The 19,932-nt window shown below is 36.4% G+C and overlaps 2 protein-coding genes across 2 annotated transcripts; both read left to right on the top strand.

The window, feature by feature from the left end:
* The first annotated feature begins 375 nt into the window (after positions 1 to 375).
* LOC147576469 (olfactory receptor 5G3-like) lies at positions 376 to 1,326 on the top strand. The gene has a single exon (XM_086679361.1). It carries the CDS (start codon positions 376 to 378, stop codon positions 1,324 to 1,326), a length of 951 nt encoding a protein of 316 aa, XP_086535487.1.
* A 12,570-nt stretch (positions 1,327 to 13,896) lies between these two features.
* LOC147576468 (olfactory receptor 5G3-like) lies at positions 13,897 to 14,983 on the top strand. Its single transcript, XM_086679360.1, has one exon. The coding sequence runs from the start codon at positions 13,897 to 13,899 to the stop codon at positions 14,845 to 14,847; it is 951 nt and encodes a 316-aa protein (XP_086535486.1). The 3' UTR covers positions 14,848 to 14,983.
* The last annotated feature ends 4,949 nt before the right edge of the window (positions 14,984 to 19,932 follow it).

The raw sequence follows: 19,932 nt of genomic DNA, 5'->3' as shown, positions 1-19,932 counted from the left end.
TCCCAGTAAGGGTATTCTTAAGTAAGTTTTATTATCCCATAACACAGTAAGATGAAATGTGGAGGGTAATTCTCATTTCAAACACAATTTTAGACCTTGAGGAAGGTTTTCACAATATAGTTGGACTCTTCTTTTTATCAGAGAGTACTGAATCCAAAGAGATTGAGGGTGAGTTGTCCAAGTTTACAGAGAATCTATGCACAACTCTCATACCTAGTACATGAAAATATTGTCTTTCAGTTCAACAATATTTCAGTAATTGCCTAATATAGATCTGTTTAGCATAATGTTATTGCCTTAAAATATATTTGTAACTGTTGGTTATTTTTTGATAAAAATTATTTTTCTTTCTTTATAACAGGTTAAAACCGACCAATGGAAGATAAGAATCTGACAAAAATGACTGAATTTCTTTTCTTGGGTCTCACAGACATTCTCCAAGAGCAGATTGTCCTCTTTGTCATGCTCTTCATTGTCTATCTTGTCACCCTGGGGGGTAACATAGGGATGATCATTCTCATATGGACTGATCTCAGATTCCACACTCCTATGTACTTTTTTCTCAGCCACTTGTCCTTTGTAGATATTTGTTCCTCTTCTTCCATTGCCCCCAAGATGCTGTGTGATATCTTTGCAGAGAAAAAAGGTATCTCTTTCATGGGTTGTGCTACACAGATGTGGTTCTTTGGTCTTTTTGTGGCAACTGAATGTTTTCTCCTGGCTTCCATGGCATATGACCGGTATATGGCCATCTGTAAGCCCTTGTTGTATACACTCATCATGTCCCAGAGGGTCTGTGTGCAGCTGGTAGTAGGGCCTTATGCCATGGCTCTTCTAAGCACAATGACCCATACAATTCTCACTTTTCGCTTACCCTTCTGTGGTACAAATATCATCAATCACTTCTTCTGTGACATTTCACCACTGCTTTCCTTAGTATGTGCAGACACCTTGATCAATAAGTTAGTGCTGTTCATCTTGGCTGGAGCAATTGGTGTGGTCAGTGGCCTGATCATCATGGTCTCCTATGTTTGCATCCTGGTGGCCATCTTGAAGATGCAGACTGCTGATGGGAGAAGGAAAGCTTTCTCCACCTGCTCTTCTCACCTGGCAGTTGTCTCCATCCTGTATGGGACTCTTTTCTTTATCTATGTTCAGCCTGGCTCAAGTCCCTCCCTGGATATCAATAAAGTGATTTCTCTGTTTTATACCATGGTGACCCCCATGTTGAACCCCCTCATCTACAGCCTGAGGAACAAGGAGGTAAAAAATGCACTCAGGAGGAAGTTTGAAAGGAAAAATTCTCTGATGGTTTTGGCAAAATAGAACCCTGCCGTGTTGTACCATAGATGTTGGTGCAGGCTGTGTAGGAGAAAGATCACTGAAGTGGAAATCAGAAGCTGCATGTGAGTTCATGCACTACCAGCTCATAGATGATTTGAAAAATGGACTAGTACTTAAATATTTTTCTGCCCCATCTTGTTGTCTGTAACATGATGAGATTTTCCAAAAAATATAGAGATGGATCAAGAACATTAATGTGAAAATATACTGGTAGAAAACTCAGGTAAATATTTGTACAATCATGGATGTTTAAATACTGTTAATCCAGACAAGGAAACCAAAGTTATAATAGAAAGTTCAGAGCATGAAAAACAATATTAAAAGGGAAATAATAAAATAAGAGGAAATATTTGTGTACATGTGCCAGACGTTGGGATAATACCCCCAATATTCAAAGAGCATTCTATAATTCACAATAAAAAAAGAAAAACAATAGCTAATTGAGTGGACAAGTGAACAAGCAATTCACAAAATGTGAATGCAAATTGCCAAAAATGTATAGGAAACATGCTGAACATCATTACTGGTCAAGTAAATGAAATGAAATTAAAATGTCAGTGCAGTGCCTTTCAATGTAGGAGAAATATTGATAGTTTTCAATGATGGTGAAATTTCTATTTGGCCATGTAACACTCTCATTTCCTGCTGATAGTATGAATACTACAATTCCACAAAGAAACTGGTAGTGTCCATATAAAATAATAACTCTGTCTGGTATTTGAACCATAAATCCCTCCGTTAGAAATGTAGATGACAAATATAAATAACAAGGTAAATATTACATATATTTCCACATTATGTATGGAAAATAAGAATAAAAGAAGTAACTTGAATATCCAGCTCTAGAAGAAACACACTTTTTCTTTTTTTCTGTGAAATATACAGGAAATTGATAGACCGGATTCCATAATCATGGACTGACCTGGAGAGAACTATTGTATGCAGTCATTATTAGGTGGGGAAAAAAAAAACAAGTTGAAGATCAACATGCAGTTATGAAAATTAAGAAAAAAGGCAAAATGTATGTAATGAATGAAATGTGCATGTGCATGCAGTTGTAAAAGCGTGGAACGTTTAAAGGATGCACAGCAAGCTGTTGACATTGATTACTTCGATGAGAGTTGCATTGGAGATAGGAAAGGAGAGGTTCTATTCAAACACATTTTAATTGCAGCCTAATCTCCCTTGAGTCTCACTTGGGATCCATTTGGATGGACCATTTTCATCTTCTGATATATTGCTGCTTTGCCCATCTCACTTTATTTATTGGATGATCTGATGGGACCCAGGACATCAGGGCAGTCCTGGATACATAATTGTTTTGTGTCTCTTGTGCTAAAATTTCTTTTTTATTAGGGCCCACAAACAGACCACGAGCTCTTTCTCAAAAGCCATAACATTCTTGTTGCCAATGACATTGAATGGCTTCAAGAACTACATGATTCTCCCACTGAGGCTTGTGATAAGCTCCACGTTGCTTCTTACCCCATGAATATAACTTTGATCATAAAGTCTGTTGTACTGTACCCGGACCTGCTGCAAAGCCTTTTCTTGATCTGCATCCCACGTTTCTTCTGTTAAGTGTTTATTTGTTTTCTGAGAGAGAGACAGACAGACAGACAGACAGAGTGAGAGCCCGGAGAGGGGCGGAGAAGGAGGGAGACATAGAATCCGAATCAGGCTCCAGGCTCTGAGCTAGCAGCACAGAGCTCAAAGCAGGGCTCGAACTCATGAGCTGCGAGATCCTGATCTGAGCAGAAGTCAGATACTTAACCCACTGAGCCATCCAGGTGCCCCTGCATCCCACTTTTCTAAGTCAGATATAATTCTTGTTTTTGTTTCTCTGTAGGTGATGTGTCTTTTTGACTCTGCCTGCTTTCAAGATTTTTTCTCTATTTTCGATTTTCTGTACCTCGAAAATTGTATGCTAGGCATAGTGTTTGCTAGTATTTATTCTGGTTGGTGTCCTCTGAACTCCCTGGATCAGTGGTTTGGTGTCTAACTTTAATTTGGGGAAAATAGTCATTGTTTCAAATATTTCTTCCCTTCCTTTCTCTCTTTCTTCTTCTGATAGTCCCATCATATATATGTTAGACCTTACTTAGCTATTTGGCTCTGTCCTCTCTCTCTCTCTCTCTCTCTCTTTTTTTTTTTTTTTTGTCTTTATTCTCTTTCCTTTTTTAGTTTTTGAGGTTTTCATTTCTATATCCTCAGGCTCTTTGATTCTTTTCTCAGCTGCATCCAGTCCAATGAGCCCAACAAAGGCATTCTTCATTTTTGTTACAGTGTTTTTAATCGCCAGCAATTTAATCACAGCTGATTTAAATTCCTGGTCTGATAATTCCTACATCTCTACCATGTCTGATTCTGGATCTGGCTCTGTCTCTTCATACCATGTTTTTGCCTTTTTGTATCTTTCTTGTTATTTTTTTCTTGCTAGCCAGCTGGTGTACATAAGCCTTTAGCAATGTAGTGGTAAGGTGTGGAGGGATGGGAGCATTCTGTAGTCATCCAATTAGGTCAGGCTTTTGGTGTAGTTGTACCTCTGGACTGTGAACTTCAACAGTGTTTCTCAGTGTTTTTTTCTCCCCCGTAAATTGGGACAGGATGACTAGAGTGGACCAGAGTGGGTTATTTCCTTCCTCTATGTGGAAGGCTACAGGAGACTGAAGTTGGCCATTTCTCTTCACCCTGATCAGGATCTGATGGCACCCCAGCAGGGTACTGTCTGGTTGACTAGTTTCTCCTGAGGCCAGTCTTTGTTAAGAAGTACAGAGCTCTCTGATGGATTTGAGAATGGTTCCTCCTCTCCCCTGATGGAAACAAAAGGAGATTTTTCTCTTACATTTACTATGGGGATGTGGTCAAGACTCTGAAGGTAAATCTCACTCCCTTGCTCAGTTCAGGTTTTCCTTTCAAGGAACTGGTTCTCACGGCAGTTTCCTCTTGTGGGTAAACTGTGACTCTCTGCTTTCACCTGTGTGTCTCTCCAATCTTGGGACAGTGGCTTGCCCTGTGTCCTCCCCTCTCTTACAGACCCAAGAAGAGTTCTTGATTCATCTGTATTTTTAACTTTTTACTTATTATGACAGAGTGGTGACTTCTAAGATCCTTGCATGCAGAACTAGAAACCCACAGTCCCTTCATGGTTTTTGCAATAATGTTCTCTCTGCCTGAGATACTCATCTTCCAAAATATGCCTGAAGCACTCCACACCTTTCTGCCTTGACCAAAGATCATTTTCTCAATGGTGTTTACTCTAATTTATTTAACACTGAATTTGTTACCATCTCTACCCGACCAAGAAATTTAGATTCTCTTTACTCTGGTCTAACCTTCTCTGTTATCCATAAAATTTATCACCTTCCAACCTGTAACACATGTAAATTTATTTTTTTAATTTATTGTTTATTATCTTCTGTCATTAAAATGTAAGCTTCATGTGCACTTGTTAATTTATTAAACTGGTACATCTCAACCACTATTTGGACCTATTGTATGTTTGATATTTAGTCAATGGTCAGATGGTGTGGCTTTATGAGAAAAAAAGTCTGACTCATGTGATAGGTGGGTAATCTCACCATTGTTTGATCATTACACATTCTTTTTTTTTATGTTTACTTATTTTGAGACAGAATGAGAGCATGGGAAGGGGAGAGAGAGAGAGGGAGACAGAGGATCTGAAGTAGGCTCTGCACTGTCAGGGAAGGATGAGAGGATCAGACTCACGAAGTATGAGATCATGACCTGAGCCGAAGTTGGATGCTTAAAGGACTGAGCCACCCAGGTACCAGAGTCATTATACAATCTTATGCTATTGTTTTGTTGGCTATCAGGTGCCAATAGTCTCTTGATGTTTCAGAGTCTAATACAGATGAGTATTTGTACCTATCTTCAGATGATGGGAAAGTCTTAGAACAATTTAATTTCCTTCAACCCACTGTTGATTTGAATGTTTATTGTTTTCATTTAATCAGTTTTCTATGAAGGACATTATGTTTAGTTTCTAGCAGTTAATGTCTCTATAGTTATTCACATCTGAATTTTTCCATTGAAATACATACCTCTCTTCATCCCTGAGATTCCATAAGTAATGTAATATTCCTTCTGACTAATGAAATGATTAGTATTATCTCTAGTTCACTCTACACGTGAAAACTTTTCTTAGATTTTCCTTGTTTGAATACACCTTTATTTCACCTCCATAGTTTCACCTGGTGTAGAGTTCTCAGGTGCTACTTTTTTCAGCACTTTAAAGTTATTCTATCTTCTTCCATTTTTTTATTTGTGTTAATAACTCAGATATCGGTCTCATTGCTCCTTCAAAATAATTTTTCCTTTTTCGTACTGAGTGAATTTTATATTTTCTTTTTCTTTAGTTTTTGTACTTTGAATATGATGTTCTGAGGTGTGTTTTTCTTTATAGGTATATGAAATTTAACATTGTGGGATTTTTAAAGAATTTTCCAGGTGCTCTGATTTCTAACTACATATGGATTAGAACTTGTATGAAATTTAGTCTGTAAAGCCCTGTTCTGGGGCATCACCTAACATCAATATTTTCAAGGAATAAAATATGGTAGATTTCATTAATGATCAGAAATGTTTTAATGGGGTTTTGACCCCTGAGAGTATGTGGCTTGTATAAAAGTGTACCTGAAAGTGCTGTCTGGGACCCAACCCACAACTGAGAACCTTCCCCTGTCATTCTGAATAAACCTAAAACGAGATATTTCCAAGTTGTGTGTAGTTAATTTTTTGTTACATATTTGATTTTTCCACATTTAGCTCCAGTCACCCAAAACAACCTATACCAACTTTCAGGGATAGTTTCTGAATTGTGAGCTTCTGTCTCTTAGAAGCCAGTGCTTCTTACTCAGTAGAACTCTGTTTTGCTTTTCAAAGATGATCCCAAAATGACAGAATATTTTTGTCTTCAGAAGCTTCCTTGAGGGAAAAATCCACTGTGAGGTGATAGTGGCTCAAACTCTAACATCCATGTCATGTAATTTCTTCTCTATTGTTGTAGAGTCATGAGGTTAAGGGTTCTTCATAGATCAGGTGTCAATATATTCAAATATGCACTTCGTATTGTGCCAAATGAGAGTCAGAAAATGACAAGGAATTATTCTATCTGTTAAAAGACCCTGGTTAATCAGGACAAATATAAACAATGATACTTCGCTAATTCTACATTGGAGACGCTTGATTTTTCTTGCCTAAGGTCAGAAGTTTAAACATTTTGGTAGAAATTGGAAGCAGTTATGAGGAGCAAATAAAGGATGTTACCAAAGAGGTAAGTTTCCTGAATTTGTATATGCCAAATCCATGGAATGATATTAATTATGATTTTATGGCCAAAATGTTTTTTTTAATTCTCCAATACGAACCTTCTTTCAAATATTTTTGTGCATACTTCTTGCTAAACATAAAATTTACATGATTCTTAAACCTGAATAGCAGGTCTTTTTGAGTTACCAAAATGTGCATTCCATTTTCCCCATTTTAATGAAAATCTACTGATGTGACATGACTGGTATTCCACTACCAATGGTTTTTTGACATATACTTTTAAAAAATAAATTATTTGTAAATTCTACTTTACTATTTTCCTGCAATTACATGAATCCATTTGTGAGCAAATAAAAATATTATTTGCAATGAATCATGCTTTCTTTGGAAGCTTAGATTTGTGTAAGAAATGTCATTAAGTGACATTCATCCATAAAGATATGATTTTAAAACCTCTTTGTTGGCATCTAGGAATTGAAGAGGCCATCTCCTGATGTAGTAAGAGTGCTCAGTGAATAAGTGGCTAAGTATTTTAAAATGCTGTTTCTGGATCAGTTGGAACTACAAATATGACTCAAAGTAAATAGTTGGGAATATTAGGATAAGGTATTATCTTTTATTTATCAAAGTAGCAGTACCAGCTTTATCACTCTACCTCTTGGCTGAATCTCAGGGATTAAATGGTGGATGCAAAAAGGATTAAGCAGCAGTGAATTGAAGTTGGTGGGATGAGATGGGATGTCAACAATCAGAAGCCACTTCAAGCTAGACCACCCCTACCAACACCTGTATTATTCCTGGATTATTATTTTTGCTTGTGTCTTCCATTTCTGTGAAGAATGACTTTTATATTTTGATGGGGATTACTTTGAATCTATAGAGGGTTTCGGACAGTATGGAAATTTTAACACTATTAATTCTTCTGATCCATGAACAGGCAATGTGTTTCCCTTTTTGTTTTCTTTAATTTCTTTCAGCAAAGTTTTTTTTATTTTTCATTGTACAGATCTTTCAATTCCTCAGTTTAATTTATTCCTAAGTATATATTGCTCTTGATGCTGCTGTGAATAGGAAAGTTTTCTTTATTTTTCAGATGTTTCATTATTAGTAAGGATGAAAGGCAAATTATTTCTATATTTTATAGAAATATAATTGATTTTGATTTAGAAATATAGAAATATAATTTGATTTTATAGAAATATAAATGATGTTGATTTTATAATCTGCCAATTACTGAAATTGTTAATTAGTTCTAACAGTTTATTGATTGACTCTTTGGGGTTTTCTGTAAATAAAGTCACTTATTCAACAAAGTGTGAGAATTTTAGTATTTCCTTTCCATTTTGGATGCCTTTTATTTCTCTGTCTTGTCTAATTGCTCTAGCTAAAACTTCCAGTGCAATACTAAGTAAGGATGGTGAGAGTGGGCATCCTTGTCTTGTTCCTGATCTCAGAGGAAAACCTTTCCATATTTCTACATTGAATGCAATTTTATCTATGGGTTTGTCACATTTGGCCTTTGTTGCATTAAGATATGTTCTTTGTACTCCCAATCTATTAAGAGTTTTCATCATGAGAAGATGTTGTCAAATGCTTTTTCTGCGTCTATTGAGATGATCATGTTATTTTATCCTTTGCTACTTTAAGTCAAATATTTTCTAGAATATTATGTCATATCAAAACACATAGCTCTAACTCATTTAAAAACTATTTAAGTTCGGGGCACCTGGGTGGCTCAGTCGGTTGGGCGGCCGACTTCAGCTCAGGTCATGATCTCGCGGTCCATGAGTTCGAGCCCCGCGTCGGACTCTGTGCTGACAGCTCAGAGCCTGGAGCTTGTTTCGGATTCTGTGTCTCCCTCTCTCTGACCCTCCCCCATTCATGTTCTGTCTCTCTCTATCTCAAAAATAAATAAACGTTAAAAAAAATTTAAAAAAAATAAAAAAATAAAAACTACTTAAGCTCTCCCTTATTGGTAAAAAATTATTTCCAATTTCTTGCTATTTTAACTAATACTGCAACAATAAATAGGCTTTTTCTTAACCTTGCCATTCTATTTTTAAAGCTTTCTGTTTTGAATAATTATTTTAAAAACATTTTTATAGCATGACTTTTTTCATGTTTTGAGACATGTGTAAAGTATGTACATTTCTTCTAATAATTTGAAAATGATATAATTCATTTATATCACTTCTGATGTTAGTCTTCAGATTATATATATTAAACTTCTATGTCTTGAATTATATAAGATGCTAATATTAGTTAGTTAGTATTAGATTTTTCCTACATTGTATTTCTTATTTTCCTTCCATAGGTTGATTTGGATATATTATTATTCTTAACACTCCCAGTGGCAAATTTTCTATGTCTTAGGATATTCCTACATCTAAAATACTATATTTATCACATTTAATTTGTATTTAATAACTCTCTACACTGAGGGTAGGAGATTTGTAGGCAACAAAACCCATAAAACTCCATCTTCTTTCATTTCCAGTGTGTTTTGATAATATTACTATCTTATTAGCCATATCAATATCATTGTTGATTATATTACAATTGTCATATCACCATTTCCTATAATCCTCACTGTTGTCCAATCTTGGTTCCTTCTCTAATACTATTCACTGTACTGACTGTAGGGTGGAATGAAATTGTGGAGCGTTTTGAGAACAGTTTGAATTATTTCCTCTTTAATTAAGAAAATAATAAGTCCAGTCACTTTATGGTAATTTTATTGTCTTTTCATTAAGACATATTGTATGCTTTTATTCCACAGATATAGATTTTCTTACATTTTAAAAAGTTTTTTACATATGACATCTATCTTCTTCATAGATACCAATTGTTTGTATGTTAGGTCTTCCTTTCTACCTTAGTATTTTCTCCCTAGGCAACTTATTTTTAAACTTTGCTTTTTAAATTTTCTCAAACATCTCCCAGGATTATTTTAGTACTGTCTTTATTGCTTTTTGTTTTGTTTCATGTGCTGACAGTTCTTTGTTTTTTAGTTTATTTATTTATTTTGAGAGAGAGAGAGAGAGAGAGAGAGAGAGAGCATGTGAGCAAGAGGAGGGGCAGAAAAAGAGGGAGAGACAATCCCAAGCAGGATCCACGTTGTCAGAGCAGAATCCTAATCAGGGCTCGATTGAAAGAACTGCGAGATAATGACCTGAGCCAAAACCAAGAGTTGGACACTCAACTGACTGACCCACCCAGGCACCCCAACTGACAGTTCTCATATAATTTTGCTTACGGGTCTCAGCCAGTTTACTTCCCATTATCTAATATAAGTTTGTTATTTCTTTTTTCAACCTTGCTGTTCCATCAGTGGATGTTTTTATTTTAAAAAACCATAATAAAAGAGTTTTGCTATGATTTTCTCTGTTAATAAAATGCTCTTTATTATTATTTTCCATATTACTTTTTTCTTTTTAGGGCTGATGAAGTGTTCTTTTCTTTTTATTTAAAATCTGTTTTTGTTGGTTGTTTTTATTGCTTTTAATTTGTTTTGAGAATAACAGATAAACATACCTTTACTTACATTCTTAAAACAAAAGTATATAACATAATCTTAATTGCTAAATATAAACCATTATGAATTATTGATTTTGGAGGTTTATTTTCTATTAATTGAACAAATATGTGTGCAAACTAATTATTGACAACCTTCTGGGGTTAAAAAATGAGCTTCCAATGAAACGTTATAGGGGTTAGAGATATATCAACTCTTTCCCATGCAATAAACAATAAACTCTCAGATAAGGTGGTGATTGGAATAATCTGTATCATCAGACTCTACACTTGCTTCTCTCTTGCATGACCCTTTCATCCCAAACAACTTCCTTGCTTCTGTTCCTGCTTCTGTGGATTTCATTAGCACTGCCTGGAATACTTTTTTTTTTTTTAACTTCAGTTTATCTAAATTTTATTTATCTTTCCAGAGCAAGTCCTTCCTTGAGTAGTCTCCTGTATTCGTTTTATAGTGATCCATCCTTTCTTTGGACTCCAGTGACTGTGTTTTATTTTGCCTAGAAAGAAGAAAAATCTACCTTGTACTGCTGTGTTTTTTTTAATGTCTAGATATTGTGTCTCCAGCTATGCCATAAATCCCTAATAATGATACATAACTTTCATGAGCACTGATTGTGTGCTGGATACTCTTTAAAGACTTTAAAAGTATTACTTCATTAGATCTTTCCAAGATATCTGTAAACTAGATACTGTTGTAAAGATTAACAGAATGAGGCACAGAGAGACTTAAAAACTTGCTCAAAGTGACATAAGCAGTAGAGCCGTGGAATTGAGATTAACACCAGGTGACGTGTTTCCAGAATCTAGGCAATAAACTTCCTCCCAGCTGGTTCTGGAAGCCCAGTGAATAATTCCCCACTGATAGAAAAGAGACTCTTTTTGGCAAGAAAGATCCCAAAGTGGGAGAAAAATTCACACTGTTTTCTTAGGAATCTTCTTTGAGAAAAGATGTAGTTAGGAAATAATACTTGGTCTAAACGCCACTGATATTTTTCTTAATTTTGTCCCTTTAGGTGTAAACTCTTGAGGTTTTAGTTCTTTGGGGACCCAAGCTATTGTAAACTCCTGAGAAACTGTCCCTTATTCTGTACAGTATGTGTATTAATGTGCAGGTACAGTATCTCTTTACTCCCAGACTCTTCAAGATGGAGATTTGTCTTCTTCACCAAGTATTTAGAAAGTCATGTTTCTTTGAAGATGTTACCACCATAAAGGAAGTTAGCGTTCTGTTCTTCTAGAAAATGATCACTTCCTTTGAAGCAGTTAAAGGAGCTACATGCAGGATATCCTTAAAGAAGTGAGTACAGGGACCCCTAGATGGCTCAGTCGGTTAAGTGTCTGACTCTTGGTTTTGGCTCAGGTCATGATCTCAGGGTTGTGAGATGGAGCCCAGTGTTGGGCTCCATGCTGACCGTGGGGCTTGCTTAAGATTCTCTCCCTCCCTCTCCCTCTGCCCCTCCCCTGCTCATTAGTGTGTGCACTCTCTCTCTCTCCCTCTCAAAAAAAAAATAATAATAACTGAGTACATTGCATTTTGGATAATGTGAAGTTTTGAAATCTGGTGGAGGAACATCAGGATGAGTTTGAATGTCAGGAAAATAACCTTCCTAGCACAGGCTCTCTAAAGAGAGCAGACTTTGGCATTTTGTTCATATCCTCCTGAGACTAAACAACTGCTTTGTGTGACTTTTTTTTTAACTCAATTTCCTGCTCATTTCTTTGTAATATAAAGACATGGAAATGTTCATGAGGATTTCTAAGATCACAGAATGTAGTTATTGAAGGGGCACAGAGATCATTCTTGTTTTGTAAACACTCAAAATAACTTATTCAAAGAAAGAAGTAAGAAGGAAGGAAAGACGGAGAAAAGAAAAAGAAAGAAAGAAAGAAAGAAAGAAAGAAAGAAAGAAAGAAAGAAAGAAGAAAGAAAGAAAAAAGAGAAAGAAAGAAAGAAAGAAAGAAAGAAAGAAAGAAAAAAGAGAAAGAAAGAAAGAAAGAAAGAAAGAAAGAAAGAAAGAAAGAAAGAAAGAAAGAAAGAAAAGAAAAAGAAAAAGAAAGAAAGAAAAGAACTTAGGAAGGAAGGAAGGAAGGAAGGAAGGAAGGAAGGAAGGAAGAAGGAAGAAAGGAAGGATCAAAATTAAAAGTAGTGTGATTGTGGGATGCCTGAGTGGTTCAATTGATTAAGTGTCCAACTTCAGCTCAGGTCATAATCTCACCGTTTGTGAGTTTGAGCCCCACGTCAGGCTCTGTGCTGACAGCTCAGAGCCTAGAGCATGCTCCAGATTCTGTGTCTCCCTCTCTCTCTGCTCCTCCCCTACTCACTCATTCTCTCTCTCTCTCTCTCTCTCTCTCTCTCTCTCTCTCTCTCTCTCTCTTTCTCTCTCTCAAAAATAAATAAACCTTTAAAAATTTTTTAAAAAAAGAAGTAGTGTGATCATACCATCCCAAACACCACACACATATATTATCCATATTTGGATTGCCACAAACGAAAACATTTATGCCCTGTGTAATGTTCCTAAAGCCTACAATTACCTTTTTGACTGCTGAAAATATATTCCATATGGCATGAAGCAAATAATCATGATAATGATAAAACAATCATAAATTAGATAGATACAGTCACTACTTATATCACGTATGAAGCTCCAAATATAATTATACTATAATTCCACTGTAGTATATTGCTTTTATTTTAAGAGGACATTAAATGAAGTGATAATACTTGTTACTTAGAACCAATTGTTTTTCATATAAATTATCTTACATAGTGATCTTTCCTAGGCATTTTGAACAGCTTGATTTTTTCTTCCTTTACTAATGAGTCAAAACCTAACATTTTCTTGAGGGTGTTTGCTGAATAAAATATTACACATTTGATATTTTACATACATAATTACAGTTATAGTTATAATGAATAAATTGTAATTACCTGACAAATTTCCATAAAAATGTCTCAAAATCAGTTTACGGAATATATGGGAAATCACAAAAAGAACAACTCTACATTATTTAGATGCACCAAAGGCTTAATTTTCTACACAATTTCCATGAAAAGTTGCTGTCTCACATTTGCCAGATCACTTGATCTCAAAGGCAAGGCCTCTCTATTTCTTCCACGATATCATTTGCCTTTATATGAATCACCTCTTTGTCAATTGTGTATTATCCTTTCCACCTGCCATTACCAGTGAAAGTACAGAGTATACTGATAAGCCCATCTATGAACTATGTCCTAACAATAATAGAATGGTAGTGATCCTTCAATAAGAACAGGAAATCTCCTGCTTAGTCTTTCCCAGATGTCTAATGTCAGGATCTGAATACCACACTGGTGAGATTTTGCAGCATTCCCAGTAAAGGTATTCTAAGAGAGTTTTGTTATCCCATAAGCCAGTAAAATGAAATATGGAGACTAATTCCCATTTCAAATATGATTTTATGACTTGAGGGAGATTTAAACCATACAGCTGAACTCTTCTTTTTATGGGAGAGAGTACCAAATCCAAAGAGATCAGGGATGAATTGTCCAAGTTTACACAGTATCTTTGCACAACTCCCAGAACTAGTACATGGAAATACTGTCTTCCAGGTCAATAATATTTCCATAACTTCCTGTTAGAGACCTGTTTAGGGTAATCTGTCATTAGCTTAAAATATTATTTGTGAGTATTGATGATGGATTTTTAAATGTTTTTGCTTCTTGTAACAGGTTAAAACTGACCAATGGAAAATAAGAATCAGACTGAAGTGACTGAATTTCTTTTCTTGGGTCTCACAGACATTCTCCAAGAGCAGATTGTCCTCTTTGTCATGCTCTTCATTGTCTATCTTGTCACCCTGGGTGGTAACATAGGGATGATCATTCTCATATGGATTGATCTCAGATTCCACACTCCTATGTACTTTTTTCTCAGCCACTTGTCCTTTGTAGATATTTGTTCCTCTTCTTCCATTGCCCCCAAGATGCTGTGTGATATCTTTGCAGAGAAAAAAGGTATCTCTTTCATGGGTTGTGCTACACAGATGTGGTTCTCTGGTTTCTTTGTGGCAACTGAATGTTTTCTCCTGGCTTCCATGGCATATGACCGGTATATGGCCATCTGTAAGCCCTTGTTGTATACACTCATCATGTCCCAGAGGGTCTGTGTGCAGCTGGTAGTAGGGCCTTATGCCATGGCTCTTCTAAGCACAATGACCCATACAATTCTCACTTTTCGCTTACCCTTCTGTGGTACAAATATCATCAATCACTTCTTCTGTGACATTTCACCACTGCTTTCCTTAGCATGTGCAGACACTTTGATCAATAAATTAGTGCTGTTCATCTTGGCTGGAGCTGTAGTAATGCTCAGTGGCTTGATCATCATGGTCTCCTATGTTTGCATCCTGGCGGCCATCTTGAAGATGCAGACTGCTGATGGGAGAAGGAAAGCTTTCTCCACCTGCTCTTCACACCTGGCAGTTGTCTCCATCCTGTATGGGACTCTTTTCTTTATCTATGTTCAGCCTGGCTCAAGTCCCTCCCTGGATATCAATAAAGTGATTTCTCTGTTTTATACCGTGGTGATCCCCATGTTGAACCCCCTCATCTACAGCCTGAGGAACAAGGAGGTAAAAAATGCACTCAGGAGGAAGTTTGAAAGGAAAAATTCTCTAATGGTTTTGGCAAAATAGAACCCTGCCGTGTTGTACCATAGATGTTGGTGCAGGCTGTGTAGGAGAAAGATCACTGAAGTGGAAATCAGAAGCTGCATGTGAATTTGTCCACTACCAGGTCATAAGTGATTTGAAAAATGGACTAGTACTTAAATATTTTTTCTGCCCCATCTTGTTGTCTGTGACATGACAAGAGTTTCAAAACAAAATAGTGAAATATTGAGAATATTAATGTGAAAATATACTGAAAGAAAACTTAGGTGAATATTTTACTATCATGGATATTTGAATACTATTTTATCCAGACAAGAAAAACAAAAATTATAATAAAAAGTTCAGAGTGCCACAAACAATATTAAAAAGTAAACAATAAAATGACAAAATGTTTCTGACATGTGCCAAATAATGAGATAATATCCCTAATAATGAAAGAACATTCTAAAATTCAATGGAAACAAAACTAGATAAATGGGGAAAAATGAACAAGCAATTCACAGAAATGGTGATCCCTACACAGAAATGTATGGAAAAAAGGTTCACTATCATCATTGGTCAAGTAAGTGAAATGAAATTAAAATGTCAGTGCAGTGCCTTTTAATATAGATGAAATATTATTAGTTTTCAATGACGATGAAGTTCCTGTTTGGCCATGTACATTCTGTATTTTCTGTTTATAGTATGAATTCCCCATTACCCAAAAAATCTGGTAGTTTCCATATAAAATGATCAATTTACACAGCATTTGACCTAGAATTTCTCCTTTATAAATCTGAACAACAGAAATGTAAAGGCCAATGAATAAGATTACATATATATAACTATTATGCATGGAAAAGTAAAATAAAGAAAATAGTCTGTTTTACATCATTATAAGAAAAGTCAACTTGTGTTTGTGTGTGTGTGTGTGTGTGTGTGTGCAAAATGCACAACAAATGAAAAGATTAAAGGTAATTATGGACTGACCTGGAGAGGACAATTGTATGCAGTCACTGTCAGGTGGAAAAAACTCAAGCTGAAGATCAAAGTGTAGTTATGATCACTAAGAACAAGGACGAAAGCTGTATAATAAAATGTGCATGTGCATGCAGGTGTAAATGAGTACAGGGAGAACTATAAAGGATGCACAGCAAGCTGTTGACATTGATCACTTCAATGGGAGCTGCATTTGAGGTGGGAAAGGAGAAGTTTTATTCATGTACATTTGAATTGCTGCTTAATCACGCCCTCTGCCTTTACTTGGGCTCCATTTATATGGAGTTCCATTTACATCTTATGATTTCTGGTTTGCCAATTGTTCTTTATTTATTGGAGGATCTGACAGGACCCAGGGCATTAGAGCAGTCCTGGATACATACACACATGGTGGCTTCTGGGCAAGACTTCGCTCTTTATTACGGCCCACAAACGTACCAGGAGCTCTTTCTCAAAAGCCATAGCATTCTTTTTCCCAATGGTATAGAATGGCTTCTGAAGCTCAGGACCAGCAGCATTCCCACTGAGGTTTGTAATAAGCTCCATGTTGCTTTTTTCCCATGACTATCACTTTCCTTATAGATCCTGTTGTATCGCGTGGCCCAAGGGGCAGGGCTGCTTGTACTATACCTGGACCTGCTGCAGAGCCTCTCCTGTTCTGCATCCCACTTAATGCCTACAGCCTTCTGTGCCATTTGGTACCCTTGTTGGAGATCTATTCCTAGCTGTGGAATATGCTGCCTCCAAGACCCAAAGAGGCCTACTGGGACCCTCTGGTTCTTTCTTCATAAATTTTACTTTGAATGGAGTATTCTAGCATACCCCTAACCACTGGACCTGTAAAACTCACCCAACATTTCAAGTTCCTGAATCCTAACAGGTGTTTGTGTGTTTGTGTTCTGTCTCCCACCCTCTGGAGCACAGGTGTCTTATCAAGGTCTCCAATGTTCCAGCATCTGTTTGTGTAACCTGCTCTATCAGCATGATATTACGAATATAGTAGACATTACAATTAGTATCCACTAAGTGTAGTAGGTAGGAGGCCAAATACCTTAGGGGGCCACATACCTGGAGACTATATTAAGGAGGGGAGGCGAGTTAATATAACCTTGAGGAAAAATTGTAAATCAATATTGTTGTACATCTCATATGAATGTAAATTGTTTCTCATCCTCCATTCTAGGCAGAATAGAAAAGAATACATTTCCCAAGTCATTAACTGCATACCATGCATGGGAGACCTTGTAAACGATCCCATGTAAGGTATGAGCTGCTATTGGGCCACTATTTGGTTGAACTTTAAGCAGTCTACAGCCATTCTCTACGAGCCATCTGATTTCTGGATGGCCAGAATGCTGACTTCAATAGAGAGATAATATGATTACTTCTGCTGTATCCTCTATGTCTTTGGTGGTGGCATTAATTTCTTTATTCACGTGTTCTGGAATCCTATCATTGTCCTTGGCTCTAGGAAGCCTGGATGCATAACAGCATCTCATACCACTCACTGGCTTCCCACCAGCTGGAGCCCCTCTTATTAGTGCCTTTCTTTATTGTTTCGGTGGAAGAAGTGTCCTCTCAGGGAACATAGTCACTTGATATCTTTTTAATGGATAACTGATAGCATCATCATCATATATATTTACTTATATCATAATTCCTTTCAAGAGTCCTAACATCTCTGAGCCTTTGGGCCCCTTCTTCAATACTCTCCCATGGTAATAATGGTATTTCTACTGCACTTACTGTAGGCTGTCATTTGTTTCAAAGCTCAAGGAGATACCCTGATAGTACATAAGAATACACTCCTGGTGTCTTGCCTAGAAGGTAACTTTTGAGTCACTGGAGTTCTGCATCAGTAAATTCTTCCTCATCCAGCTTTATATTCCTCCCTCCGTAAGCACATTACCTTCAAGTTGTTTTCCATTTCTGGCTGGTACTTATTAGCCAAGTCCTGTAACTCTTTTTGTGAATAATAGGCCAATTCTCCTTAGTCTTCAGACCAAACCATTCTAAGCCTTGCTCTTGGTTTAGGCCTAAAAGCTAAAAGGGGAGGTGGGACATGATCTCGAGAAAAATATTTATTATCTTGTGTCACACCTCACTCAGGTGAGGGCTCTTTATTGTCTCTGGCAGCGGAAGGTTGGTCTCTTCCAGCAAGGGGGAGAGGGTTACTTTACAGGGTCAGAAGATTTGGGAAAAATGGAATATCTCAAACACATCAGATGTCTTATTCCCTATTCTCAGTGTCCAACTCCTTCCCTATCAGAATCCTGACTTTTATACAGGAAACTTGCAGAGGTTATGAATTCAGCTTCTTCCTTATTCTGTTTTCCAGTATCAGGTTGTTGGATTGAGTTTCTATGCAGTCTGGTCTCTAACTGTAGGAGATGAAGACCTTTTTAAATGTTGCCTATCTGATTTTGCAATCATATCATGCATTGGAAATTGGCCTGTTATTTTCATCCTTTAGCATGTGAGAGGTATTCATTTAACAACCAACTTCACAGTCCAATAGTTACCATATCTTCCGCACTTTCACAGCCTAGAGATAATTAAGTAATTCAATGTGTAGGTTTCACCTGTACCCCAACCCAATCCACTGGTCTTAGTGATTGCAATGCTTGGGCATGCTAGTGGTTATGACTGCCCCATTCTACCATTAAGGGACTCTTGCTGCCAGCTGTCCAGTGAGCGATCTGATTCCAGAATTCCGCCCAAGAATCTGCTGAATTCATTGATCAAGCAAGTTACTAAGGGCAGCCTACATTCAAAGGCAGGGGAAAAAACCTCAGTCTTTCAATGGAGGAATAGCACACATTTATAAGAAAGGAGGTAATAAGCTGTGGTCATGTATGAGGTAACCCAATAAAAGCTGTTGGAATTACAAAGCTGAACAAAATTTAGTACCCATATTAGAAATAAACAAAAAACCCTCATAGTTTAACATGGTACAAGCATCTGAAATAGCTCACTCCACTTACCTGGATAGTTCAATGAATTTATAATACAAAGAGATATGGAAAACAATTCCTAATAAAATTTTGGATAACTATATTACAAAAAAAAAATATATCCTTTAGGAACTGCTTGCCCTTAGGCATTTTAACTCTCATTTACCTCTTGGACGACAAGAGGAGACTCCATTAAGAACAGACTCAGCATCTCTAAAACTTGAACCTAGCACAGAGTTCTCTAAAGAGTCTGGCTACAAGAATAAAGGACAATTCACTTAATAAATTACAGCATTTGGAAACTAGTCAGTCAGAGAAAGACAAATATATGACTTCACTCATATGAGGACTTAAAGACACAGAAGAGATGAGCACAAGGGAAAGGAAACAAAAATACTGTAAAACAGGGAGGGGGACAAAACATAAGAGACTCTTAAATATGGAGACAAACAGAGGGTTGCTGGAGGGGGTGTTGGGGGGGGATGGGCTAAATGGGTAAGAGGCATTAAGGAATCTACTCCTGAAATCATTGTTGCACTAAATGCTAACTAACTTGGATGTAAATTTAAAAAAAAATAAAATAAAATAAAAAGTAAACTAAATGAATAAAAATTTTTAAAAAATAACAAGTACTTCAAGCTAAAGCTAAAAAAATAAATAAAAAAAATTATAGCATTTGTAGTTTATATGCACAATAGAAGTTCTCGGCCATTAACTGAGCCACAAAATAAAATGTTGCCATTAGTAATCAAATTTATGTGTCTAGAGGGTTTAATGCTAATGAAATAAGTCAGTCAGAGAATGACAACTATTATATGATTTCACTCATATGTAGAATTTAAGAAACATAAATAAATAAATAAATAAATAAATAAATAAATAAATAAGCAAACAAAAAAACCCAGAGTTTTATATATAGACAACAAACTGGTGGTGTCTAGAGTGGAGGTGGGGGTGGGGGGGATGAGTGAAATAGGTGAAGGAAATTAAGAGTACACTTATCATGATGAGAACTGAGTAATGTATAAAATTGTTGAATCATTATAATGTCCACCTGGCACTAAGAAAGCACTGTATGTTAATTATACTTGAATTGATAAAAAAAAGTAATAATACATAATGTGAATTAAAATGTGGGTTAAAGGGGTGTCTGGGTGGCTCAGTCGGTTAAGCACTG

The sequence above is a fragment of the Puma concolor genome, chromosome D1, assembly GCF_028749965.1.
Source record: "Puma concolor isolate L17-30 chromosome D1, mPumCon1.1.hap2, whole genome shotgun sequence".
NCBI classification, from domain to species: domain Eukaryota; kingdom Metazoa; phylum Chordata; class Mammalia; order Carnivora; family Felidae; genus Puma; species Puma concolor.
The sequence above is the reverse complement of the archived record's forward strand: the minus strand, read 5'-3'. Positions and strand labels throughout refer to the sequence as shown.

Coding starts and splice junctions, on each gene's coding strand:
- LOC147576469 (XM_086679361.1), top strand. CDS start 376: ATGGAAGATAAGAATCTGACAAAAATGACTGAATTTCTTTTCTTGGGT.
- LOC147576468 (XM_086679360.1), top strand. CDS start 13,897: ATGGAAAATAAGAATCAGACTGAAGTGACTGAATTTCTTTTCTTGGGT.